The sequence below is a fragment of the Leucopleurus acutus genome, assembly GCF_964270905.1.
Source record: "Leucopleurus acutus genome assembly, chromosome: 10".
In the NCBI taxonomy this organism is placed as follows: domain Eukaryota; kingdom Metazoa; phylum Chordata; class Mammalia; order Artiodactyla; family Delphinidae; genus Leucopleurus; species Leucopleurus acutus.
The window spans coordinates 72,229,229-72,256,907 of NC_139153.1; the positions used below are offsets into that span (position 1 = coordinate 72,229,229).

Genomic DNA, 27,679 nt, shown 5'->3' on the forward strand with positions numbered 1-27,679 from the left:
CCATCCCTGTGCCGTCAGAGGGAAGAAGCCCAGCTCCTCTGCCTGGAATCAGTGGCCGCCCATCCTGGGCAACTGACTCATGGTGCAAAGCCAGCATCGCCTTCGAGCTGCAGAGATGAAAGCGGCCACAGCCACTGAGGGTAGGCAGGTGGTGGGTGAGCAGGCAGGGGCAGGCCCGCCTGACATCTGAGCACTTAGGAAGCTCCTCCCTTACGCCTCCCAGGTGGAAGGCACCTCTCCCATGCAGCTTCCTGCAGGAGTGGGAGGAAACCTCTCTGTTTCAATGAAGCCCAGCCCTGGAGAAAGCTGTGCTCCTTTTGGGAGAAGAGGACCCTTCAAGTATTGCTGACTGCAGGCCGCAGGACCTGCCCCCGCTGCTGCTTTGGGCTGGGCCTCAGAGAGGGGTTCTAGCCACTGGGGCTTGGGCCACGTCCAGGGAGCAGTGAGGACGCTCCAGAAACCAAAGTGCAACCAACTTGATCCAGGAATACCTGTGCCACCTACACCCATTAACTTTTTGTATTAGCTTTTCCCTCCTCAGGCCTTCCTGCAGCCCTGCCCTGATAGAAAGGTATAAAGTTCAGGGGCGGTGTGATTGGGAGAGGAATGAATGGGTGGGAATGGATACAGCTAGAAGGGAGGCAGCTGTGAGGAAGCAGACAGAGTTTGGAGTCAGGTGGGCTATTCTGAGCAATTCACCTTTCTTCTTAATTTTCTCATCAGCAACATGGAATTAAGAGCATTACAAGGCCAGCACATTTCAGAGGACTGTCGTGAGTAAACGAGGGAAGGAACGAACTTTCCAAACTGTCAAAATTAAGCGTTGGTCGTTACCATGACCACCGTTGCATCAGGAGTGCTCAGTGTGAAGTCCACGGAGCCCAGTTTGGGGGGGGGGGCGGTCTGTGGAGTGCCTGAAATAATGTGTAAAAATGCATGTGGGGTATCTTTCTGGGGTGAGGATCCATAGCTCTCGTCAGCTTTTTTTTTTTTTTTTTTGTGGTATGCGGGCCTCTCACTGTTGTGGCCTCTCCCGTTGCGGAGCACAGGCTCCGGACGCGCAGGCTTAGCGGCCATGGCTCACGGGCCTAGCTGCTCCGCGGCACGTGGGGATCTTCCTGGACCAGGGCACGAACCCATGTCCCCTGCATCGGCAGGCGGACTCTCAACCACTGCGCCACCAGGGAAGCCCTCCCCATCACTTTTGAGATGAGTTAGCCAACACCCAAGGTCACACAGCTTGTCAGAGGTAAGGCCAGATGTGGGACCCTGATGCCCCAACCCTCCGCTCCCGCTGCCCCTTCCTTGTCAGGCGAGGGGAAAGAAGAGTTAGGAGGGAACAGGGGTAGGGCTGGGGGCGGAGGAGCAGCCAGAGGCAGGGCCCCTGTCCTCACTGTTACCAGATGAGGGCCTCACAGTACAGGGCAGGGGACGCTGAGAGACAGAACAGGGAGCCCCAGGATGGGAGAGGGAGGCCCCTCCTGGAAGCTCAAGTTGCTGAATAAGTGAGTAGTCCTCCCAGCCTCCCTTTCCCAACAACCCCCCACAAAAGGCTCAGACACAGGAAACACAAGGAACACACTCTCCCCCTCACACTGTCTTGAGATGACCTCTGGTTCTCAGTTTCCTCTTCTGGGAAATTTAAAGATGCCACGTCAAAGCTTTACGGAAAACCGTGAAGGGCCACATGCAAACGTAAGGTAGTCATCACCCAAAGATGCAGTTTCCTGAGCGACTCCTGAGTACCAGACACGTGCTGGATGCTTGGCCTAAATCGGCATAAACATCACCCCTTCAAGAGGCCTCCCCTGACCAGCCGGTCAAAGTAAATCCACCTCTCTCCCACCCTCTAGTTATTCTCATAGTGTCTGTTCCTTCCCTTCCTACCACTTATAATAGAGGCTGTTCCTGTGCGTTCCTTCCATCCTCTCTCCTCCACGAGACTACTGTCTTGCCATGGGCAGGAGGCGTGTCAGTGTGTTGATGGCTGTATATCCGTGCTAAGCACAGTGCCTGCCATCTAGTAGTCACTCAAATCCTTGTTAAATGAACGCATGACTGTCTCTAGTCTTCACAACAGCCTTATGAGGTAGGTTATCACGCTCACTGTACAGAAGAAGAAACTGAGGTTCAGAGCGTCAGAGACTTGCTTAAGGGCACAGTTTGTTATCACCAGACTTCAGCTCTGCTCCTTCCCCTTGAAGGACTTGGAGAATGAGAAGACCTAAGGGTCAGAGAGAGAGTTGGGTCCAGCATAATGGCTCCAGTTCAGCCACCACCCTGTGCTCAGCCTTCCCCCGCTGAGCTCCCCCAACCTCTGATCATATCCCAGTAGCTCCCAGTCATCAATCCATAGCCACAGAGCTGGAGGCCATCCAAACTGGCCTGTTTATTTCCCAAGCCAAGAGAGAATCAGTCCTTCCCTGCCCACCCCAGAGCAAGATACAGTTGGGAATCCACACCCCACCCCTCAAGCCTTAACACAGCAGATAAATTAGTGAACTCTTTTATAAAACATTGTACAGGGAAAATACATACATATATATAGAGCCAGTGCTGGCACTGGGGTGGGGTTCGCTTCTTAGGCACAGGTAACCAGACCCTGCCCCATCAGGGTGCCCACCCACCCCTGCACTCTCTTTCCCTGAAGTGGTCATCTGCTATCCCCACACCCCGGTACCCTGGCTGGTTAGCACAAATCGTAGAGGTCCATCATCGTGCCCCCAAAGGGAACTGCTTCCTGGATGTCCCTACCAGCCTGCTCCTCTGAGGTGGGCACCCCCTGCCCCTCCTCCTTACCCAGGTAGCCTTCCTTGGCCTGGCCCCAGGAATTCGGCCCACCAAGACCTGAAGACAGAAGATTGACCAAAGAATATTGCTTCCTGATATGTCTGGTGAGCATATATTACCTAAACCAGGACTGTTTTGAAAGTGGAAGGGGTTCTCACTCACTGGAAAACAGGCGTAAACCCAGACTTCCCAGCAAAGTACAAATGGTCACCCTACCTGTAGGGCTCCCCTGCTCTGAACTGGCCCAGTCCTGCCACTCTTGACTTTCTAAAACACGTTCCATACTTGCAGCAAACTCCTCTCAGACCTCTATTCCCATCTCTGTCACCTTCTACTCTACAAGGCCTTCTGGCATCTTGGTTACACATTCTAAGGCCTCAGTAATATTGGAGACCTGTAGTATTGGGGTTGGGAGGGGTGGTTGGGAATGATGCCCCTCCAAATCCCATACAGGGCCTGGCCAGGTAAGGCCTTTGGTGTCAAGCCCCAGGCTTTCTGGCTCCTTGGGCCCGATCCCCCAAATCATGGCTGCCTGGGTCTGAAAAGAAAAGCAAGCCTTAATCCTCTGTCTTCCATCCCAAACCTGCCATGTCTTCTCTCTCTAGGGCTTCCTGTAGCTCAGGGCCAGGGAGAAATGAACCACCAGTACCCCTATCCCCACCCTTGGTCAATGCAAAGCACTTTGTTCCAGTACCTTCTCTACATGTTATGTATGCATATTCCTGCTCACACCTCAACGTGGCTTCTATGCTAGGAACCCCAGGTGTCGCCTCTGGGAGTGGTAAATGGTGGACTGGTGGACTGGTGGAGGCTGAGGAGGTCAACCTGTAGCACCCTGCACCCCCAACCCAGACAGGGCTGGGCCTCAGCCCCTCATGAGGGCCTGACCAGCAATCACAGCCATCTTGATGGGTTCCCTTCTGAGCGAGCGCTCCAGCCCTTGCTTTCAGAACCTGCTCAGTAGGCTTGCTTGGAAAACTGCTTTCAATAAGCCTTGCTAAAGCAAACAGTACCAGACAGTGAAAACTCAGGCTCCAGCTCCTTAAAGGTCCCTCCTCTCCTCCCTCCTTCCCCCTCCCACCCCCATCTGCAGACAGTCCACGGCCACACCAGTGCTTTGGGAAACAGAAGTTCAATCTTACTGGGCCCACTGCTTCACTCATTGTCCCCCTGTCTGTCTTTGGGAAACAGACTCCTCTGTGTCTCAGTGAGGCTACTTAACACCTGCTGCGTCCCTCCCACCCCCACAAAAACAAGTGCCTGGATCCGACCCCTTGGAGAGGAACTGAGAAAACCCTGGGCTCAGGATGGGGCCTTCCGATGGGCCCCCAAGTAGGCATAGGAGATGGGGTGGTGGGTCCCAGGCCTCACGGTGAATGTGTTGATGGAGCTTCCATAGTGGGGGTTGCCGTGGGGAGACCTGGTGGGGAGCAGGAGAGAGATGAGGTTAATATCTGGCTAACCAACACCCCTTCCATCTCCCCCAGGGCACAAGAGGAAGGACGTGGCTCAGTGCGATGGAGCTGCCCCACAAGCTCAGGGCTCACCATCCCCAGAGTGGGACCCCAGTATTGACTCACCAGACACAGGGCTTCCCTCCTGTCTAGGCCCTGATGCCAGAGTACATGCCTCATACCCTTCTGCTCAGAACCCGTCCCTCCTAGCCTGGCTCTGGACGCGTCTCTGTGATGGGAAATCCCAGCACCCAAGGACCACTCAGGTCTCCCCCCACCCCGCGCTGGGGCTCCAGGGAGTGGGAGAGAGGAGAGAGAAGAGGGAGCTGGTGGGGAAAGCCGGAGGAGGGGGAAAGAGAAAACAAAGGAGATAACGGGATATAAGGAAGCAGATAAAGGAAGCGCCAAAGGCGCCCTCTCCAGGCGCAGTGTGCCTCCCTCCCCCTTCTCTCTGCCCTGAGAGCCAGAGGGGAGAAAACCAAATGTCCCAGACTGATGGCCGTGGCCTGGCCAGCTCCCCCGTGGTCCAGGGGAGAGCCTCCCTCTCCCCTGGCTTCCCAGCCCAGGCTCCCACCATCACCCTGGCCCGCAACTCACCTGCGGGTAGCCGGGGCGCAGACGCAGTCGCCGCAGTTGCCGCCGCCGGGCGCTTTGTACTTGGCCTCTCCGCGGGGGCCGCCCTCCAGGGGCATATTCCGCGCGTGCAGGCCGGCGGGGGGCGCGCGGCCCGTCGAGTTGACGCGCCGCATCTCCGGGCCTCCGGGCGCTGCGAAGGGTCCTCTGGGATGCGGCCCGAAGCAGCCAGGGGAGGTCGGGCTGCGGCCACTGCCGCCCCGGGGCAGCCTGGGGCTGCGGTGTGTCTCCCCGACGACGTACAGGCGCTTCTTGATAAGCGAACGGCCCGCGCCCGAGAAACGGCCCAGGCCCATGGCGGCCCCGGCACTGGCGGAAAAGCGCGAGGAGCCGCGAGCGGGGCCCGCGTCCGCGAGCTGCCCCAAGTCTGAGAAGTTGTTCCGGGGAGGGGAGCCCCGGCGCCCCAGATACTGCAGGGCGCGGGGCGGGGGCTCAGGGTAATTGCTGAATTCTGGTGGCGGTGGGATGACCTCAAAGTTGAACTCCTCCTCCCTCTTGTGGGAAGGAGAAGGAGGGGAAGAGGAGGACTTGGGCAGCAGGCGGCCCTGGGGGAGGCTGGAGGGCACTGGTCTTTCCCAAGCCACGGGGGCCTGCGGCTCCGTCTTTGTCCAGCTGTACCCGCGGCTGGGCTCCGTGCCCTCTGGGTCTCTGCGGGGCTGGGGCTTCCACTGACTGGGTACCTTGGGCTGTCCTGGCAAGGTTAGCTGGGGGTCCTTCTCAGTCTCCCTGGGTACCTTGGGGACCACTGTGAAGGAGTTGGGCTGGCCGTCGTTGTAGAAGATGGTGTCAGAGCCTGCCCCGGGCTGGCTGTGGCCACGGAGACTCCCTGGCAGGGAGGACTGGCCCAGGGCAGCCCCTCTGGACCTCCCCTTCTGTGCCCTCTGCCTGGCTGCAAGGAGCAGAGCCATCGGGGAGCCCTGCTCCACCACCTGCCCTGTCACTGGATGCCTGAGGAGTTCCTCAGCAGGCTGGGCTGAGGCAGGGGGGTTGGCTGGCAGCCTCCGGGGCTCCTTCACTTCCACAGGCTCCCATGACCCTACCGCCTCTCCTCTGGACAGGGTGGGCGTCACCACGGCCACATCTCTGCTGGGGATGTTCTGGCTGCGATGGGGCTTATAGAGAAACGGCACCTCTTCTCGGCCAGAGGATGTCTTTGCGGGGAGGGCTGGAGATGAGAGGGCTCCCTGTGTAGGCTTACTGGTCTCTGAGGAGCACGCTCCTGCCTCTGGCTTGGAGGGCACTGCAACGTCTTGATGTTCTGGCTTCTCCCACTGCCCAGCTGGGACTAGGTTCTTCTCTGCTATCAGTTGGGATGATGTGGTGGGCAGAGGTGTGGCCTTGAGTGGTGTGGCTGGTCCAGGTGTGGCTGGCTCCGGTGTGGCCTTGGGTGGTGTGGCTGGTCCAGGTGTGGCTGGCTCTGGTGTGTCCTTGGGTGGTGTGGCTGGTCCAGGTGTGGCTGGCTCCGGTGTGTCCTTGGGTGGTGTGGCTGGTCCAGGTGTGGCTGGCTCCGGTGTGTCCTTGGGTGGTGTGGCTGGTCCAGGTGTGGCTGGCTCCGGTGTGTCCTTGGGTGGTGTGGCTGGTCCAGGTGTGGCTGGCTCCGGTGTGTCCTTGGGTGGTGTGGCTGGTCCAGGTGTGGCTGGCTCAGGTGTGGCCCTGGGTGGTATGGCTGGTCCAGGCGTGGCCTTGGACTGGAGTGGTGTGGTTGGCAGAGGGGCGGTGGACAGAGGTGGCAGATTCTTGGCCGCGGGCTTGGAGAATTTGCCATTATCAGCCCTGTTTTCAAAGATTCTTACCCCTTCTAGCTGAGGTTTGGGAGGCAGAGACCCTCTGCTGGGCTTGGCTTCCTTCTCTGCTGATGAGGAAAACTGGGCTTCCAGCTTATTCCGGATCTGCTGGATGCTAGGAGCTGGCGAGTCTTGGGGGATGTAGTCCAAAGGAGGAAGGGTCAGGCTGGCGGCAGCCTTCCTCTCTGGCTGGCTGCAAGGACTCTCCTCAGGAACACTTGGGGGCGCCTCCTTCTCTGGCAGGCTGGGGCCCTTCTGGCTCTCCTTTCCCTGAGAGGATGCAGTTGGGCCTGGTCTATGACTGGCAAACCGGTCCTCTCTCTTGGAGCCACAGAGATAGGCTGACAGCTCGTTCCGCAGCTTTGCCATCTGGCTGGGATCCCACCAGTCCACGGACTCTGAAGAGGCTGTGTCCTCTGGGCTGGGGGGGTCAAGTTTGGGTTTGGGAGCAGGAGAGCTGGACTTGGGTCTTTTCATAACCCCAGCCGGGGGAGGGGCTGCCTTCTCAGCAGATGGCAAAGGAGGGGCAGCTGGGGGCAGGGGGGGGGCCGGGGGAGGGAGTGGGAGTGGAGGAGGGGGCGGGGGAGGGGCTGGAGGTGGAGTCTCGGCTTGTTCGCTTGTCCAGGCCTGGGACTGGCCCGGCCTCGGACGGGCTGGTGCCGTAGCCCTGGGCTCCTCGGGATGGTCTGGTTCAGTGGCCCTGTCGGGGTAGACCTGGGACGCGGGGCGGATGTGGAAGCTGGGAGGCAGTGGGAGTCGACTGGGGGCCTTCTTGGTGGCCTCTCTTTCCTGAGGAAGAGCCCCTTGTGCTTCCTGAGAGGAGATGGATGAAGTCCTGACTGGGGTTGGGGGAGGCACCTTGAGCGAGCTGGGGAAGGTGAGGTGGGTCTCCGGTCCCAGGAGGCTCCCCTTGGGCTCAGCAGGGCTCCCGGGGGGGCTGCCTCTGGGGACCTCTGGCTGCCTGTCACTCAGCGCTACCTCTGATTTCCACTTGGTGACACCCGCAGCGGGGAGGGGGTGAGTCCCCGGTGTACGAGGAGACACTGGAGCTGGGGGAGCTGGGGCTGGCGAAAAGGGTAGGGGGGGCGCAGGGGGAATGAAGTCGGGAGGGGTGGGTGTGGATGGGGAGGGAAGGCGGGGTGCGGTGGATAGGGCCCCCATCACTGGGGGCAGAGGTGGCGCCATGCTGGGCGGGGACGGGGGTTCCGGCAGCAGCGGGGGAGGCGGGGGAGCCGTGGCAGGTGGAGGTGGTGGTGGGGGCTCCTCCTGAGGCTGCGGAGCGTCTGGGGGTGGTGCCGGTGCTGGGCCCGGGGGTGGCGGGGGGATGAGCAAGTCCTGGCCATAGTGCCCAGGCCTCAGGTCCCCCACGGAGCTGTATAATCGGAGGTTGCCATTGATAAGCTTGCTGGTGCCTGCAAGGAGGGAGAGGCAGAGATGAGAAGGGCGAGAAGGCAGCCGGGCTTGCCCATCTCCGAGTGCCCAGGGCAGGGCGGCGTGGGCTCCTGAGGGAGAAGCTGGCCGGTGTCGTGCCTTTCCTTTTGAACAGCACGTGAGGAGCAGCCATGTCTCCTGGGAGTGACCCTCTTCTTTCTGGGGAGGGGCCCCTGCCTGTCCCTGGCACAGCCTCTGGAGCCTGTGCTAAATCTTCTCCACAGGCTCCCGAGCCTCTCCCTTCTCTGCCCCACTCACAGTCCTGTATATCATCCCTTTACTAAACTCTCTTCAGTTAGGCCCTTCAAGGGCACCAAGTGTTTCTTACAGGTGCCTTGGCTGCTACAAAGCCAGAGAGGCCAGGGTTCAAATCCCAGCTCTTCCACTTACTAAATGTGTAACCTGAGACACACTCATTAACCTTGCTGAGCCTCAGTTTCATCATCTGAAAAATGGGAACGATGTCAGCACTTACCTCATAAGGCTGTTGGGAGGATTAAGCAGGAGAATTCATGTAAATGCATGGCAAGAGCTTCTCGGGGCGAGGCCCGCAGTAGGCGCTTAAGGAATGGTAACTGCTTTGACGACCACCACCTGTGCTTACCTCTTCATTCAGCCGCAAGACAGACAGGGAAGGTGGCAGAGATAGGAAGTCATGGATGGGGGTGGGGGCCTGGAGACCTCAGGAAGGAAGTCTGGGTGAAAGTTTGGGAGGGAGAAATTTGCATGAGCACCTCCTGCTTTCTAAAGATCCTGAATCTACCAAGAACCCAGCTTTCCACCTCACAGAGAACTTCTGGAACAGATTCTGGACTGCAGGATGGATGGGGGTCTGCGGAAATGAGGTGACCTGGACGACCGAGGCACCAGAGAGACGCTGAGCCCCCCTGGCCCCGGCGGCTCACATCCCTCCCTTCTTGGCCCCAGCCCCTGCCCCCTCCCTATCGTCTGCAGGCCACCAGGATGCCCTGATTACTTCTCTCTGAGGGGTGGCTGTCCTTCACCTCTCCTCCTCTCAATTTCTAGGGCGGAGAGAAACACACCTGGGAATGTGCAGCTCTGAAGGGCTCCTCCCAGCTGTCTGACTTCAAAACAAACGCCAGACAGAGAGTAGGGAGGGGGAAAACCAACATCCATTGAGCACATTGAATAAAAGACAAACCAAAAAATAGTCAAAATACTGGCTCTCGCGGAGCTTGCGTTTTAGTGGGGCCATGAGACAGGCAGTAAACATAATATATTAGTAAATTACTACCACATTAGGTGATGAGTAATATGGGGGAAACCCAGGAGGGGTGGCAGGGGTGCAGTGTGACTAGGGTGGTCAGGGAAGACCTGGCTGAGAAGGTGACACTGGAGCAAAGAGGAGAAGAGGGAAAGAGGGAGGCGAGAGCTGTGCACACGTGCAGGCGAAGAACTGTCAGGGCAGTGGGAACTGCAGCGCAAAGACCTGAGGGTGGAAATGTGCCTGGATATTGAAGGAGCAGCAAGGAGGCCGGGATGGCGGAGCAGCATGAGACAGGAAAGCCAGCAGGAGATGAGGCCAGGTAGGGCCAGATTCTGGCGGTCCTGGCAAGAACCCTTCCACTGGGTGACAAGGGAAGTCACTGGAGGGTTTTGAGCAGGGTATGACAAGAAGTGACTTGCATCCCATCCAGTACTTAGTTTACTCTTCCAGAACTGGAATTGTCTTGCCCGTGGCTCACTGGAAGATACGGAGTGCAAGGGGTTAAGTGATTTGCCCCAGGGAGCGAAGCTAGTATGCAGGGGAGCTGGGACTCGAAGCCAGGTCTGCCTGACTCCGGGGTTCTCTCTACCACTCACGCTGAACTTGTTCCTGCTCTGGCCTCGGCCCTCACCATCCTTCCCCCACTGGGCCTTAGCCAACCGTGGCTCTCCTCATCTCCCACCCACGACAGCCAGCAGCCAAGAGGCCCGGGGACTCCAGCTTTCTCACCAGCTGGGGAGGGGGGACCAGACGCTTGGGCTTAAGGAGGAAAAAAAGAAAGATGGACAAGCCCCAAGCCTATGGTCCTCTTACCTGTCATTTGTTGGTCTGCAAAGCTGTCTGGGACAGAGGGGGTGGGCACAGCCAGTCCATGGTTCTCCTGGGCATCCTGAAAGAGAGCAGAACGGTTAGGGGACAGGGAAAGACATATGGTTCTTAAATCGCTACTCCGTGAGGCCATTTTATTGCTGGAAAATCCACAGTGATGGTTGCACAACCTTGTGAGTATACTAAAATATAAAAGGGCTCATTTAAAAGGGTGAATTTTATGATATAGTCGAGTCTTGTTATTCGCGGTAGTTAGGGTCTATAAAGTTGCTGCGAACACTCAATTAGCAAAAACTGGATCAAAATGCCCGAGGGAAATACAGGGTTAGTTCCTGTAAACCTTGGTCAAGGCACCTTCATCAGCTGATCAATACATAACTTTGTTTTATGCGTGTTTCTGTTTAAAGAGACCTTATTTAATATCTATTGTTGACTCACTGACACTGAACTCATGGCCAACAGCACCATAACTCACACCTTCGGAGCTTACCTAACGCACGTATTTTCTCTGTTAAGGCGCCTCACCTAGCCTCCTCGCGTGTAGGGATGTCAGACGGCACATCAGCCTTATGCTTGGGGACCATTTTAAATAGCAAAATCACCCACAAAAAGCAAAGAAATATGAAAAAACATGGCACTAAATAGAAAAGGATGCTTATTTACCGCATGAGGGCTGAAACAAGAAAGCAAAGTGTCTTGTTCGACCTCAGCAGGGCCCGTGTGCATCAGGTGACTCCAATTTTTCACCTCACAGAGGGGTGCAAACCAGATCCCCAGCTCAGTCAAGCAGCCCTTTAAAATCCCTCACAGACTCATATATTGAAAAGTCACCCAGCAATGATTAGCTGGCAGGGAGGCTGGGGGCAGAAGTGCTGTTCCAAGAATATTTATATATATCTTCTTCCTTATACTTGTCTCTATTTTCAGTTCTTAACGATGAATTTCTGTTTCCTTCATAATTTAAAGAAGCACACAGTACATAGTTTTGGTTTTTTTTTTTAATTCTTGTAATCAAGAAGAAAGAGCATGGATTTTATAGGCAGGCAGACCAAATTGGCTTTTTTTTTTTTTTTTTTTTTTTTTTTTTACCACACCGCGTGGCATGTGGGATCTTAGTTCCCACACCGGGGATCAAACCTGTGCCCCCTGCACTGGAAATGTACAGTTTTAACCACTGGACAGCCAGGGAAGTCCCCAGATTGGCGCTCTTAATTTAACTCCATCATCTCAAAGACAGAATCGGACACAAGGTCAGTGGTCGGGAAGTGTGCCCCCCTCTCGCCTTTTGAGGCTCAGTTTTCTCATCTGTAAGATGGGGTTGATCCCACCTCCCTTAGGTTTGTTGTGATACCCCACACCTAAATAGGTCCTGCAGAGAAGTACTCAAGGAAGGGCATTTCCCCGGGCTCCTGGCCCTCAGGCCCTAACAGGGCTCAGTAGGTGAGCAGTGGCCTGAGTCCATGGACACTCTGCCTGGGCACAGCTCCCGGGATGTGTCTGCCCAGCTGGACCTGAAGAGATACATGGGTGCTTCCCCGTAGTCAGGGTCAGGTAGCCGGGAATCTCCTACTGCCCTTTCAACCACAAACATTTCAGAGTTGAAGAGAAGGAGGGAGGAAGGAAAGAGGAAGGGAGGAAAGCATTCACTATTCAGGATAAGGTTGTCTCCCCTTAATGTTACAGGGGGTCAGAGCCCATTGCTAGCCCCCTGCTGCACCACCAAGGGCTCAGGGGACAGCCTTACCCCACCGATGGGCCCAGCCCTGCCCCCTTGGCCTCCCTGGGACTGGGACACACACATCCTCATGCCTGGGATTCTTCAGAACCCAGGCAACCCCCAAGGGTGGGTCACCAGGAGCTTGGCCAATGGGCCACACACGGTTGCCTTGGACACAGGCCAGCTCGGTGCCTTACTGACACATTGTGGAATGCAAACTTCCTCACCAGATTCCTCCAGTAGCCTGGCTGGGGCACCTCAGGGTGAGGTGTGGAGCTGCAGGGGGTGAGGGAGATGACCCTGAGTCAGAGTCAGAGCCAGGCACGGCTGGGGACACTGCTGTAGGCTGGGGGAGCAGGGGGACAGGCCCCCAGAGTGAAAGCCACAGGAAACCCCTCCAGGCACCCAGCGTCCCCAGCGGGGTGAAGCCCAGCCGGTTAGTTGTTTCCTGGCTTTGCGGGGCAGCGTGAGGGTACAGAGTGTGATCCCCACACAGCAGCTTCTCTGAAGCTGGGAACCAGTGAGCGTTAAAAAAGAAGAGCCCCGGGGCTTCCCTGGTGGCGCAGTGGTTGAGAGTCCGCCTGCCGATGCAGGGGACACGGGTTCGTGCCCCGGTCCGGGAAGATCCCACATGCCGCGGAGCGGCTGGGCCCGTCAGCCATGGCCGCTGAGCCTGCGCGTCCGGAGCCTGTGCTCCGCAACGGGAGAGGCCACAACAGTAAGAGCCCTGCATACCGCAAAAAAAAAAAAAAAAAAAAGCCCCATTACTTCCCCGCCCTGCCCTCCACCCTCTGCCACAGCTCATACCCCCTTCCTGGGGAACAGAGAATTCTACCAACAAGGCCGTCTTCCTCTGGACCAGCCTGCCATCCCAGAATTGCTCTTAGACCCTCGTTTCAGGGTCCTGCCCTGGACTCTGAGCTACAGAGGGCCCTGCTCTGGTTCCCTTTAGGGCAAGGAGTCCATGGGATCAAAGGGACATGCCCTAAGAGCCCACAACACCCCGTTCTTGACCCTGCTCCAGGCACCAAGGTCCCTAGAATCCCCCATTTAAATGGCCCTGAGCCCATTTCTAGAGCTTCTTTCCCAGTCAGTCCTGAGGGCAGCCCAAGCTGGGGGTGCACATCCCTGAGCCCAAGGGGTGGCCATGTGTGGATAAGGATAAGGGTGTGGGTGGAGCTTTGGAGGTTCAGGCTGAGACCTCCACCACGGAGGAGGAGCCAGGTGGGCAGAGGCGGGGGTGGCTACGGTGGGGAGAGGGTGCTCCATCCGTACACTGGCTGCAAGCTTCTGACACCCCCCCCCCCAGGAACACATGGAGCTTCCCCCACCTGACAGCCCTCCCAGCTAACGTCAGCCACGCGAATCACTCGAAAGCCAATAAGGACTGCCCTTCCCAGCTCACCCTAAGGAGCTCAAACCCCAACCCCAAAGGGAGCCTGGGCCTTGAGTTCAGAGACGAGCTCCCACGCGGGGGATGGGGTAGAAAAGTGGGAAGGAGAAATCCGGCTGACTTGGGCTGCATCTTTGCGTTTCAAGGAGGGCAGGGTCCAGACAGTCAGGCTTCCTGCCCGGAACCCAGGCTGACACCTCCCCAGGCACTGCCAGGCCTGCCTGACTCAGAGGGTGGGGTGACCCAGGGAGCTCTCACCGCCTGCAGCAGCCCAGGGGACCTGTCCAGCCAGTTTCCCCATATTTGCCACGTTGGCATTTAATTTTTAATTCCTCATATGCATCGCCCTGGAGGTGGCTGGGCTCAGACTAGGGTAGGGCAAGAGGCAGCCCCAGAGAAAGTATGACCTTCTTTCCACCAGTTGTTCCACCAGTCAGCTCTCAAAAGCTAGGGACAGGCTCTGGCTTGAGCTCTGGGCCGGGCTCCCCCTTGGAGGTAGAAGGAAGTGGGGAGAAAGGATCCTTCCCCGACTCAGCCCAGGCCCACGTGGTGTAGACAGGACTGAATTGAGAGGAGGAGACCTGGACTTGGGTCCTGTCTCCACCTCCTTTGATCTGTGTGGCCTGGGCAGGACCGTCCCCTCCCTGGGCCTCAGTTTTCTCATCCTGATGAGCACTAAGGTCCGCCCCTATCCCAGCTCTGAAGTTTGCGATTCTAATCCAGTTCCTCAGAGCTTGCAGAGCAGGAAGTGGGGTGGCCCTGGTGACTGAAGCATGTCCTTTTCAGAGGGCCTGGAGTCTCTGGGGGGCTCCAGGGAGCTGACCCCACCTCCTGCCCCTCTGTTAGCAAGTTATTTTAACACAGAAAGTCACAGCTGAGGAGACCCTAGTGGACCATCCAGTATAACCCCCGCTGGTGGGTGAGGAGCCAGCGGCCCTGGGAGAGGAAGGGCCTGGCCCTCAGCCACCCTGCAGCCCAGTGGCAGAGCGGGCACTGGTGCCAGTTACCTGAGGATCAATGCAGATCCCATCCCAGTCACTGAGGGACCCCAAGGTCCTCTTCATAATTGGCCTCCGGCTGCCGGCTGCCTGGAAAAGTATTTCTTTGTTCTCTGCACTTTCACCTCAAACAGGGCAAGGAAGCTCCAGGAAGGGGCCAGTAGCACCTGCTGTGGCCCTTCTCCGCCTCATCTTGCCCTCCCCTCTCGCACCAGTCCCTCTGCGGGCTCCTGAGAGGTACTGACAGCGACAGTGCTCCCAGAAGACGGTCCGGCCCGGACGGCGCTCAAGGAAGAGCATGGGCCTGTCATGGGCATCGCCGCCTTGAGCCTCCCCTGCCCCAGGGTGGCCTGGCCTGGGAGGTGCCCCCTGAGTGTGGGAAGGGAGGAGAGGGAGGGGCAAGGCCCAGCTGGTTAGGACAGTGTCAGGCAGGGCTTGGCCTCGACCCAGCTCCCCACCCCTGCCCCAACTCGGTGGGGCTGGGGGCCAGGGTGTGCGCACGTGTGTCTACGTGTGAACCCACAGTTCTGTCCTCCTGCCTCTCATTCTCCCGGCCTCCTGCCCCAGCTAGAAGAAAGCAAAGGATCCAGCCCAGAGCCTAAGGGAGAAGAGTCGGACTCCCCTCAACCCAGGAGCCGGTGATGAAGGATATCGGGGCTGCTTTGTATCTTACAACCTGAGTCAGGAGTAAAACATGTCCCCGGGATACGGGCCACCATGCCCAGGGTTCCTCATCTTAAGATGCATCATAGGTGGGCTTCCAGGGGCCTGAGATCCCTCTGTTGGAATTGTAAGCAAAATTACGTGTACGTGGCTCATAGCCTCATCATGCTCTCAAAGGGGTCTATGACCCTACAGAGGCAGAAGCCCTGGTGCCCAGAAAGCCCTGGCTGCCAGGCAGGGGTTCAGAGAGGCAGACACGGGAGATGCAGGCGGTGCTGTGGGCTGGTGCTGGGAGGGAAGAAAAAAAGCTTCTGGGCCGTGGGTGGAGGGGAAGATAGGACGGCCTGAATAGAACTCGGAGCCTGGAGCCCGGCTACAAATCCCAGCTCTGCCACTTATGAGCTGCCTGTCCTTAGGCAAGTTACTGCCCCATCCTGTGCTTCAGTTTCTCTACCTGTAAAATGGGGATTCACAGCAGCATCTTCCCAAGAGGGTGGCTCCAATGACTCTGTTAACACAGGCGAGGCACTTGGGATGGTGCCTGACGCACGGTAAGTGTCCCCCACGTGTCAGCCACGATCTCATGGCCCTGCCACTGGCTAGGACCACACAAGCCACCCAGCCGGCACCGACGGCATGGAATGACCTTCCCTTTCTGGGTTCAGTTCCTGCCAATGTAAAGTGAGGCTGGTGTGGACCCGACGAGGCCCCTTTCAGTTGTGGGTTCACAGTGTGTTCATTCCCTCGCCTTCACCAGTGAGGGGCCGTGAGTTTGGTGGCGAGAAGCCCCATCTCCTGGGACTGGGTCTGAGGCTTGCCCGGAAGGACTGCTCCCAAGCCAGTACCAGCCAGCAGTCCCTAACCCTGTGCAGCACCCCCAGTCATGCTCGGCTTGGCCCAGACCAGATCCAAACCAGAGGACCCAAGCCAGAAAGGAGGAGAGCAGAAAGGCAGGGACCTGCACTGATCACTGAAGGGGCCCAAAGTGGGTGGGTGGGTGGGAGCAGGGATACAGGATGCCGGCCCATCAGAAGAAACTCAGCTGTGCTGCATTAACCCTTTACTTGCTGGTGCAGATCTGAGGGAGGAGCCAGGACAGCAAGAGCCACTCAAGGGGAAACAGCCATTTATTTAAATATTTTAACAACCAGAACAGGCACTGGTGTGTCAGCCCTGGGCGCCCACCACTGTAATTCTGAGTATGTGTGCTGGGAGTAGGTGAAGGGAGAGAATCGAATTCACTTCCAGCGATGGAAAATCTCAAAATTATTTCATCTGCATGTATGGGTGCGATAACCCCGTAACAGTTTTATGCATCTCTGGAAACAAAGTTAGGGGTGGACTCATTTGCTTTATACCTTTTTGTTGTTGGTGGTGTACTCTCTCTATTTGTCTGTGATGTCCGTGAATTGCTTTTGTAAGCAGAAATAAATTACTTAAAGTTGTATTCCCAGAGGTCTGTGTGCTCAGTCCTCCACATACAGGCCTTGGGGTCGCAGCAAGGAGACTGTAAGACTCAGTGCCTCTCATAGAGAATCTCGGGGTCTGGTTGGTGAGCTTGGACAACCCAGAAAAAATCGGTGATGGTGCAAGGGAGATGGTTGTGCTGGACAGAACTTGTGGGTGCCCCAGACTGAGGCATGGGGTGCCGTGAGGTCTAACAGGCCCCTGAGAACTCAGACCAGGATTAGGTGCCTTGTCAGTCGAGGTATGGGATGCTGTGACCCCAGTGACTGTATTGTCTCAACCGGGACCCAGGTCTCACAGACAGTAGTGAACCTGGAATTTATGAGGCTGACAGTTTAGGCTCTAAATCTGGGCTGTCGCACACGGTAGCCACTGGCCACAAGTGGCTATTGAGCCCTTGAAATGTTGCTAGTCAGAAGTCAGATGTGTGCTCTAAATGTGGCACACCAGATTTTGAAGACTTAGTATGAAAGAAAGAATGTAAACTACCTCAGTAGTATTTTCTACATTGATTAAACGTTGAAATGATCATCTTTGGACTAATTTTACCTATTTCTTTTTCATGTAGCTACTAGCAATTATAAAATTACACATGAGGCTCACATTATACTTCTATTGGATGGCGCTGGTCTAGGCTGTCCCTGAAAACCCAGTCACAGAGCAGTTGTTTTGAGTGTCTTTCCCTTTAGAGAACAAAAGCCCAACCACAGGATCCAGAAGGGAGTTTTTGGTTTCTGGCAGTTTCAGAGCCACAAACAAATCGGTCCCAAATGCCCTTCTCCCAAGGGTCACTGCTATTTGACCTTTGAGACAGTTCAGGTGCCACCTCTTCCAGGAAGCTTTCCTTGATCACCACCCTGTAGCTGGATTGGCCACTCCTGCTCTGGCCTATATTCTAATAGTCTGTTTACTGATTCATCCCCTGCACTGGGCAGGGAGTTCCTTGAGCAATGCTGGCTCAATCATCTCTGAATCCCAGAATCCAATGCAGGGCGTGGCACAGAGCAGTCAGCCATCGGTGATTGTGGAATATGAATCCTGCTGAGCTGGAGGTACCCACTGCTGCATTGCCTCTGCATGCAACTTCCCCATAACCTCTCCTTAGGTTTCGACTCGGAGGAGCTGACACCCCTAATCCCAGCCTTTCTGCCATGAGCCATGCCTCCTCCCAGTAGCCACCCTGGGTTGGCATCAGGACGGAAGGGAATGGACAGAGGGTGAGGCTGATGACCACTCGGGCCAGGGCAGGTGGGGCTTCCTCCCCTATGGCAGCCAAGGTGGCCCATCCACAGCAGACCCACAGACCTCAGGGCAGAACAGTACTCACCAGTGGAAGAAAGGTCAGCAGGGGCCGGACTCTTGGCCGAGCTTTCAGTGTGGCGGTTCCCGACTCACTCACTGTGTCAGCTCGGTTGTCTCCAAAATAGATCCCATCTAGAGGAGAAAAGTGAGGGGTGACCATGAGCTGGAGATCAAAGGCACAGGGGCCAATGGAGTTTAATCAGGAAAACTGAGTTTAATCAGGCCCCGCAGTGGCCCCTGCTGGACCCAGCCCAGCACCTCTTACATAACAAGATCCTACGGGTGGGGCGTGTGCTTTTGGGACCAAGTGAAGCAGGATTGGGAGGGACTCCAGGGGCGGTTTCTTGGGGTCTCCTGAAGCTTTCAGCCACCAGCAGTCCTCTCTCTCCTCATCCACCCCGTACAGGTCCTAAGCCTTCACTCGCACAACAAGTCCCTCCTTTTTGGGCCCTGAGAGCTTGATCAAGGCCCCAGCTAAAGCTTATCTCTGAGAGAGGGAGGAAAACAAGCTGGCTTTTCGCTTGAGTGTTTGAATTTCTAATCTGGAACAAGCAGAGCAGATTAGGCCACCCAGTGGCCCAGCACCCACCTTCTGGACTCCTCTAACCCAAGATTTCTTTAGCTCCCAAACCATCAATGGTTGGGGGCACGGCTCCATCTGACGCACCCTTGAGGACAGAGCAGAAATAGGACAGTAGGGTCCACCTGACTTAGTACAAATCCCAGCTCTGCCACTGACTCACCATGTGGCTTAACCTCTCTGGGCCTCAGTTTTCCCATCTGTACAACGGGAACAATGACAGTGCCAGCAAATGTGGTCCCGTCCTCTGTAGGAAGACAATACAGGACCTTTCTCTTCCTCTAGGTGCTGGACCTGTGCTCTGGGCTGTTTCTACAAGAGTGGGAACTATTGTAGAACATTTTCTCAACCAATCTCCCTCATAACTCTTAAGACACATTGATGAGAATTTCACACACTGTCACCTCTGAGAGGCAGGGGTCACTGTGGACCTCCTACTACATGGGCCATGAGCAAGGAGGGCTTTCTCCATTTACTGGGGCCAAGGGACCTTCTCTTCCTCTATAGCCAGAGGGGAAAGAGAAGAAAGGTCAAAATTCCAACTAACCAGAATCCTACTAACTGGAACATTGGATGAATGGTGGTTACTTTGCCTCTTGCACATGACTTTAGGAGAAAAGTGCAAGAGTTTTAAAGATTCCCACATAGAGGGCCTTGACTGTGACATGGAGGCTCCGGGGAGCACCCCAGAAATGGGACACAGAGTCCTTTATGTGCTGCCCTACCTGGCAGAGAGTCGGCTGGCACATTCCAGATTCTCTACCTCTCAAAGGAGCCAAAATGGCGAGTTTTCCCCATGTCTCCAGAAATTTTAGTTCCCCGCGCTGCCCCGTCCCGTCCCGTACACTCTGGGCAAACATGATTCCCCAGTCGTGGCTGCCAGGCTCCATGCCTAAGGCTGGAGACCGAGATGCCAGAGGGTGGGTGGGGAGGGAGAGGGGGGTTGTAAGAGTGCAGATTTGGCACAATCAGAAACAAGAAAAGTAGAAATAACAGGACACCCCCAACAGCTACCACTAAAACCCACCCAATTCTCACTGGCTTCTAAGCGTCTGTGTGTTGACAACAGGATTTCCTGGGACATTCTCTAGATAGTGCTGTTCTGATCACCAAGACGTTATACTGGGGGTGGGGCGGGGACTAACACAGGCACGCTTCCAAGCAGACCTTCTCTCTCATTATTTTATTTAATCTCCGCACCAGTGTTGGGGTCTAGGGAGCAACCTTTCTGCAGCTGAGTTACCACAATATGAATAGTTCCTCTCATCGTGTGCCTAGGAGTTTTAGAAGCAAGCAATCTGGCAGGTTGATCACTATAATAGCAGTAATAATATAAGACTAGGCAGAATTTATTGAACACTTGTAATGGGCCAGGCACCCTTCTAAGCATCTTATACCTTATTAATTCATCTAATTCTCAAAACAGCCCCTTGCAATTGGTATGATCACCATCCCCGTTTTACAGATGAGAAAACTGAGGCACAGAGAGAGATCTAATAACTTGCCCAAAGCCTCAGAGTAAGTGGTGAAGCTGGGGTCTCTGCTCTAGGGCTGACCTCTGAACCACTATACTGTACACACTGCTCCCAAAGTGGGGAATCCTGATCCCGCCATTTATAGGATGTGGATGGGAGGATGGGGGTGTGAGGGGCAGGGGTGCTATTGGAGGGTATGGGAGGCTTGGCTGTAGCCAAGAAGCAGTGCTGGGGAGGGGTGGGAGGTGAAGCAGCTTGCCCAAGGCCCACACGCGTTAGGGCAGAGCCAGATCTGAGCCGGGGCCATCTGACCCCCACATGCTCCCACTCTACACACCTCACAGATTCCACGACTCAGCCCTGATTCTGAGCCACTGTTGTCTCAGTTGGTCTGTGGTTGTTTTGAGCAGGGGAGCCCTTTCTAAGAATACGACTGTTCTCTGGAATACCTGTGGAAGGCGAGCAGCTGTGGTAGAGACAGAAGTGGAAGGCCTGGGTGGCTCCCTCCCAAGGGGGCACCTCTTGGAAATGCAATTTGATTTCCCCATTCTAAGAGGTGTGGCTGGGAGTCGGGGGAGGAAATGTGTTGAGAGAAACAGAGTCAAAGTGGTGTGATGTGAGAAAGACTCGGCTGGCCACTGCCGTGTTTGAAGATGGAAGGGGCCACGAGCCAGGGAGTACAGGCAGCCTCTAGAAGCTGGAAAAGGTGAGAAAACATTCTTCCCTAGAACCTCCAGAAAATAACACAGTGTTGCTGACACTTTCATTTTAGCCCAGAGAGATCAGTGTCAGACTTCTGACCTACAGAACTGTAAAATAATAAATGTACGTTATTTCAAGAAAAAAAAAAAAGAGGTGTGTCTAGAACCTGACAGAATTTCCCTGGGCCCCTCATACCTGGGCTCAGTTCCCAGTTGGTCAAGGCACACCAGCAGGTGAGTCAAGTGTGGCCACTACCATAAGCGGGGTTCCCCAAGAGTTCAAGGTCAGGGCTGGGGCTTTCTGAGCCTCACGGTCAAGGTCCAAAACTAAACAGAAAGACAATAGAGTCCAACCTTGGGGATTTTCCTGTGGAAGTAAATGAATGCTGCTAGGATCAGTGTCAGGGATACTAGAAATGGGCCTTCCTGGGAAGCAGCCCCCTCCTCAACTGAAGAGATTAAAGGAGGGCCTCTTGGGCTTCCACTGCTGCTGCTGGTGGCGCAGTGGTTGAGAGTCCACCTGCCGATGAAGGGGACACAGGTTCGTGCCCCGGTCCGGGAGGATCCCACATGCCGCATGCCACGGAGTGGCTGGGCCCGTGAGCCATGGCCGCTGAGCCTGTGCGTCCGGAGCCTGTGCTCCACAACGGGAGAGGCCACAACAGTGAGGGGCCCGCATACCTCAAAAAAAAAAAAAAAAAAAAGGAGGGCCTCTTGAAGAAGGAATGGACAGTGAGGAGATGAAGCCAGAGACAGACAGGAGGCTGGACAACCCTACCCATGATGGGGAAGCCACTGGGAGGTGGGTGGCCCTTTGCCCTCTTGTCAGGGAGAGCTCTGAGTCTGGACGCTTGGGGCTGCCCCCTTTGCCGATGGGGAGACTGAGGCCCAGAACAGATGGGGCTGGTCCAAGGTCTCAGAGCAGTGGTGGTGGTGCCAGGGCTCAAACGGGGTCCCCAAATTGCAGTTCTGGGCTCCAGGCACAAATAATGGGGTGCCTTACACATGTCGCGTGGCTTGCTGCCTCTCCCCGAACAGGCTGACCTGGTTCTCTCAGTCTGGGGCAGGGCGTGTGTGTGTGTGTGTGTGTGTGTGTGTGTGTGTGTGTGTGTGTGTGTGTGTGTGTGTGTTAAGTGGAGGGGGGAACAGCCAGCTTTAGGGGAGCTGAGGGCTGGGCACAAGTGGCTGCCTCACTTCCAGCCCAAAAGCTGCCCATGGATCTCCATGGAGGCTGAGCTCTGAGACAGTTATTGAGCTCTTTCCCCAGATCCTAGACAGGTCCAAACTAGAGAGGAAATGAATGATAAAAATGTAACTTTCTGACACCTGATACGCCATATTACGAGCTGGGCACCATTCTAAGTGCTCTTTACATCCCCCTTCACAAACCTGTGCGGGGCTTCCCTGGTGGCGCAGTGGTTCAGAATCCGCCTGCCAATGCAGGGGACACGGGTTCGAGCCGTGGTCCGGGAAGATCCCACATGCCGTGGAGCAACTAAGCCCATGAGCCACAACTACTGAGCCTGTGCTCTAGAGCCCACAAGCCACAACTACTGAGCCCACGCGCCGCATCTACTGAAGCCCACGTGCTCTAGAGCCCGTGCTCCGCAACAAGCCACCACAATGAGAAGCCCACGCACCACAACGAAGACCTAACACAGCCAATAAGTAAATAAATAAAATTGTTTTAAAAACAACCTGTGCGGGAGGTACTCTTATTATCCTCGTTTGGCAGATGAGGAAACTGAGGCTTAGAGAGGTTAAGTCCCCTGCCCAAGGTCCCACAGCTGGTGAGTAAAAGGGGCCAGGATCCAAGCCCAGGCAACCTGACTCTAGAATCCAATTCCCTCTGGTCACAGCCAGGACAGCAAGGAAATCACACAGGGATTCAGCATCTCTTTCCTTGGTCTCCTGTTCTTCCAGAGTGAGACTGGAAAGTTGGTGAGGTCTAGAGGAGACAAATGCATCTTGGAATCAGATCTGGGGTCACAGCCCAGCTCCTCCATGTAGCACCTCAGGCTGGGTTTCCCCACCCGTCAAATGGGGATCATTTTGGGAGAAGCCTCCCAAAATCAAGGGAGACAAAAAAGCTAGCAGAGGTGAGAGGAAGGCTGGGGTAACGGGGGGGGGTCCCAAATTGCCAGGACCCCCCCAGATGGCCCCAGGAGCACTGGCCACAGGTCTCATCAAATTCCAGGTGCTTAAAAGCGGTGGTGTTCTAGCTTGGGAGAGTTTGCTACCTTGACCAGTGTAACCCAGAACCCAAATACAGACCCTCACCTCTACCCCACTGAAGTGGGTTATCTGATCCTTGGCCACTAGGGGAAGCCCAGCCTTTCAGGGAAGCAGCAGGGGGCCCCAGGTGAATGTAACCCACAAATGGCTGATGAGGCCCTTCCTTGCTAATTAAAAGGAACCTGAAAAGGCTGGTCTGTCCCAGCAAGCCCCAGCAGGTCTGACCTGGTGCGCCGGAGAGAGGCCTTTGTCCAAGCGCAGAGGGGACTCCAAAGGTGTTACTGGGCTGGGGCCACAGAGTGCGGGGGCAGGCACAACGGGAGGAGCCTTGGGGTTGGGGACTGGACGGGGGAGGAGTGCAGCAAATAGGCCCTCCGCTACGACACGCTACCCAAAGTATGGCCTGTAGACCTGCCGGACTTCACCTGGGAACTTCTCAAAGTGCATCTGAATCTGATCTTAACAAGGTCCCAGGTGATTGGATGCACTTTAATTTTTCAGCTGCCTTGAGCTGAAATGCCTTTGAGTCATTCAACCTATCTGAGCCTCTGAGTGTAACTGACAAAACATAGTTTTTAGTATAGTACCCGTTTCAATAAATAACTGATAATAATAATGCTGTTATTATTGTTATTAATTTATTGGCTGGGCACCCTGTAGCCAGTCTGCAGTGGTCAAGGGAGGGCCTGGCTTTCTGAGCTGAACTACAGGAACAAGAGGAGCTTATATAATGGGACAGTAGAGAGGTGTGTGTGTGTGTGTGTGTGTGTGTGTGTGTGTGTGTGTGTGTGTGTGTGTGTGTGTGTGTGTGTGTGTGTGTGTGTGTGTGTGTGTGTGTGTGTGTGTGTGTGTGTGTGTTTGCTGAGCTGAGCTGCAAGCAAACCACAGCACACCTCCAGGGGACGGGAGTAAACAAAAATCTCCTTCACACCCCTGCCATGCACAGGTCAGCTTTTCTTTCGGTAGGCTGGTGCCAGCCTGTCCCTGGCCAGAAATATGTGCTCAGCCCCTGGGGTTCATGGCTTCCTACCTGTTAGCCTGGCCTGAGACACCAGGGCAGGGGACCCCAGAACGAGTAGCCACCTTAGGGAACACTGGGGTTCTCCTGGATAAGGAGCTGGGACAGTCCCTATACATTTATTTAGAACTGCAAAAAGTCCTCAGGGGAAAGAGAATGGCCCAGCTCCATCTGGGGAAGGAAACCCCAGGATTCTCAAATATTCCCATATAAAAGAATCACCCAGGAGCTGGTGAAAAGTCCAGAATCTGGGTCCTAGTCCAGTGATTCTGACTTCATGTACCCCAGGTGGGCCCCCTGGATCTGCATTTTAAATAAGTGTTCTAGCCAGTGATTCTGACTTCATGTACCCCAGGTGGGCCCCCTGGATCTGCATTTTAAATAAGTGTTCTAGGTGGTTGGGAGGAAGGTGATTTACATTTTGGAGGAACAAGAAAGAAGGGCCCCCAGCGATCAGGGCGTCCTGTTGGTGGGGTGGGGTGGTGGTAGATAAAGAAGCTTGGCTCAAGTAACCCAAGAGGCAAGGGAGGAGTCCTGAGCGACTAGCAGCCTTGTCTCAGGCTGCAGCAAGTCCCTTATCCTGAGATTTGTAAAGATCCTCATCTCTGCTTTCTCACGTACTTTAAAAGCAATTGTGCAGCCTTTTAAGACCCTTGTGTGCGCTCACAGGAGGCTTAATTAGGATTGCAATCGCATTAAGTGAAGCCCTTCTAATAGTTACTGGATAAATGTTAGGGAAATCCTGTAAAGAAAAATTTACCTGTCACCACCTTCACATGACTGTTTGCATTTTACCTGCTGCACCCAGCCTACCCTTGTGCAAACAGATTTTTACATGACTGTAGCCACAGAGCAAGTGGTTACTCCTTAATTCCCTTACACACTCCCACACTGATTCTTCCCCCTCCATCCTACCAGCTATTCTCCAAGGGCTGGATACCGCCAGCATCTCAGAGAATTTCACAGACTCAGGGACCCTGTGAAACTAATCCCAACCCCTTTGAGCTCTTATCATGGCCTCTACATGCCTCAGCTACAGGAACTGAAGCAGGAAGTGCTCAGAGTTGGAAATGCCCTGATAATAATAAATCATGCAGGAGTCGACAGATTTTTTCTGTAAAGGGCCAGCTAGGAAATATTTTTGGCTTTGTGAGACATACTGTCTCTGCTGCTGTGACTCAACTCTGCCCTTAGTAGCATGAAAGCAACCACAGATGATATGCAAATGATGGGCATGGCTGACTGTGTTCTAATAAAACTTTATTTACAAAAACAAGCCATGGGCCATAATCTGCCAATCCTTGTTTTAGTGTTTTTCCTTTTAATGCTCTTCAAAGCTCTGTCATATACCAACCTCAAGCAGTCATTCTGTAAGCAGTCTGGACACCAGCCCCATTTAACAGAAGAAAAAAACTGGCCCAGAGAGTGGCTAGGCCCCCGCTTATTGACAGAGGTGGACTCCAAAACAGGTCTGGGATCTTCATCACATCCCAGAATCCCCAACACTGGTCCTTCCCCTCCCCAACTCCGAGCACATGTCCTGTTCAGCAGGAAGACCTCTGCTACACCCACTGGCACCCTGAGGAACACCCCAGAAACACTGGAGAGCCATCCTGCTGGGTGCACATTGCTTCCCACCCCTCCATGTGGTGCAACCAGGCTGAGTCAGATGGAGACTTAGCCCTGCCCTGGGGAACGGGAGGAGGTGCCTCCCTGGGCTCCAGCCCTGCTGGTGGAGGCAGCAGTTGGCTAGAGGCGACAGGGCACCACACCTGCACTTCTCTACTGGAGGGACTGAACCCCACCTGCAGTCTGTTCAGTGCAGGCAAAAATGCAGAGAAGTATGTAAGGCAAAAATGTACAGAAGTGTGTAAGGCATTCCCCTTAGGGAAGGAGTTGGGGGGGGTGAGGGGGGAGGTGTTCTCAAGCAGATGCCCCTCCAGTCAAATTCCCCCTTGATTACCTTCCACAAAGTCCACTCTGCAAGCCGGCTAAGAGTGTGGTCTCTGGAGCCCCACTGCCTGGGTTCAAATATTGGCTGTGCATCATGAGGGAAACTGGGGGGTAATGGAAATGTCCCAAAACTGAATTGCACTGACAGTTACGCAACTTGATAAGTCTACTGAAAAAAATCAGTGAACTGGACACTTGAGAAAACCCTGGCTCCGTCATTTAAAGCTGTGTGATCTTGGGCGTGTTACTTAACCTCGCTGTGCCTTGGTTGCCTCACCTGTCAAACAGGATCATAGGCTAGGATTCAACAAGTCAACAACACAAGGACTTTAGAACGGTACGTTGCACCTAAGAAGGGGTCGATAAACGTTTGGGACCCAGGCGAGGAGAGGCGTTTAGGCCTCACAGAGTTGTACGTGGCAGGACATGTGTGTTTGTTAAGGTCCTAAACCCTGCCTCCAAGCCACCCTGGCCCTCGTAGGCTTTGCTCCTGCTGTTTGCTCTCGTAGTGCTGGGTGCCCTTCCCTCTCAGCTCACATGCTAGTTCCAATCAGAGGTCATCTCTCTCTGTTCCTTTTGCACTTACTCTTTTATAGCAAAGACTCAGAAAGGGCTAAACAGCATTCGGTCAGCTCTGTTCACCAGCTGGTCTGAGATCCTTGGGCCAGAGAGAGGCAACGTCTTGTTTGCCCTGCTCCTGTCAGGGTGCCTTGTGTCCCAACTGTGACAACTTGGGTGCTGAAGTGAATCCAATAGCAGGGGCTGAGGCTGTAACATCCTCTGTGGGTCCCCACACAGTGGCCATAAAGGTCAGTGAAGGTAACGGGGTGACAATGAAGGCAGGTGAGGTAAAGCAGTGATGGGTGACCCTCCTTGGGCCCAGAAGCTCAGATCATACACAAGAAGTGAATTCCTGTCCCCACCCCCTGGATTCCCCCTCAGTTATACAGGGTACAAACTGCAGAAAGATGAAGTGATAAGGTGACCCACAGGCAGAACCCCTTTAAAGGCAGGGTGGGCATGGTGTTTTCAGATGCCTGCAGACACACCACCCTGACGCAGGGGCCAGGGGCGGCTGGCAGTCAGGAGGGGCTTCCTCAGCCTCCCCTGTCGGGTCTGGGGCTTCTCCCTCTGACCTGACAAGAGCCTGTGACCCCAGTAAGTGACTTGGTGTCTGGCACAGGCTGGTATCCTGCTAGCAGTGACTCCTGTGGATTTTTCCTGGGCCTCCCCAGGGCAGAGCCAAGTGTGTGGGCACGCAGATAGCAGCTCCCTCTCTGCCTGTGACCCCGGGCCAGGCGAAGCGGGGCTGGGAAGTGGGGGTGGGGGGACGGCGGAAGCGGAAAGAGTGGGGGGTTGAAAGGACCACCCTCAAGTCCTCAGATCCAGGGGAACCCTTTGTACTGGACAGTACTGCTGGGGGAAGGGTGAGGGAGGGCACTGCAAACCGCGGGAAGCCTTTCTGGCAACAATAACGCAAATATAACTTCCACAGAGGAGGGAAAATAAACACCTCGGAAGAGGGACTAAGATCAGATGCGGGGACCCCCGCAAAGGTCTCCGACCTCGCTGTGGAAAGGGGCCCCTCCTTCCCTTTCCCAGAGACACCTCTCTCGCCGGAGGCTCCTGCCCGGCCAGCACACAGGTTCAAACGCGTTCCTTCCCCTCTGCGCTGCCGCGTCTCCCGCCCTGGAGGCCGCGGATCTCCCGGAGTCCCGGGAGGGAGGTCGCCCCCGGGGTGGGGGGACCGCCCGGCAGCCCTGCGCCCTCCGGGTCCCGGGCACACTCACCGAAGTCCCGGGTCTCCTCCGACGGGGCCTCCTGGGTGAAAATCCAGGGGGGGTTGGTGGCGTAGAGGGAGGTGGCGGGAGGGTTGGCGTGCTTCTTGCCGAAGAGTTTGCTGAAGGTGCCCTGCACCGTCGGGTTCTTTTTCATGCTGCCGCCGTCCGAGCAGGCGCCGGGGAGGAACGTTCCTCCGCCTCCTGCCCTGCTCCGGACTGGACTCCTCACCGTCTGCCCAGGGGCCTCT

At 55.5% G+C, this 27,679-nt stretch overlaps 1 protein-coding gene across 2 annotated transcripts; it reads right to left on the bottom strand.

Annotated features, from left to right (window-relative positions):
* Nucleotides 1-4,092: 4,092 nt before the first annotated feature.
* On the bottom strand, nt 4,093-27,665 carry LOC309967787 (uncharacterized protein C6orf132; the record flags this gene model as incomplete). Of its 2 annotated transcripts, XM_082848642.1 has the most annotated exons (6): nt 27,441-27,665; nt 17,714-17,820; nt 10,134-10,209; nt 6,529-8,073; nt 4,842-6,333; nt 4,093-4,210 (listed from the first exon to the last, which is right to left on the bottom strand). In XM_082848642.1, exons 1-6 carry the CDS (start codon nt 27,583-27,585, stop codon nt 4,093-4,095), a joined length of 3,483 nt encoding a protein of 1,160 aa, XP_082704768.1. In that variant the 5' UTR covers nt 27,586-27,665. The 2 variants fall into 2 exon arrangements, with proteins under 2 accessions (XP_082704768.1, XP_082704767.1); XM_082848641.1 differs by having other exon boundaries at nt 4,842-8,073.
* Nucleotides 27,666-27,679: the final 14 nt, after the last annotated feature.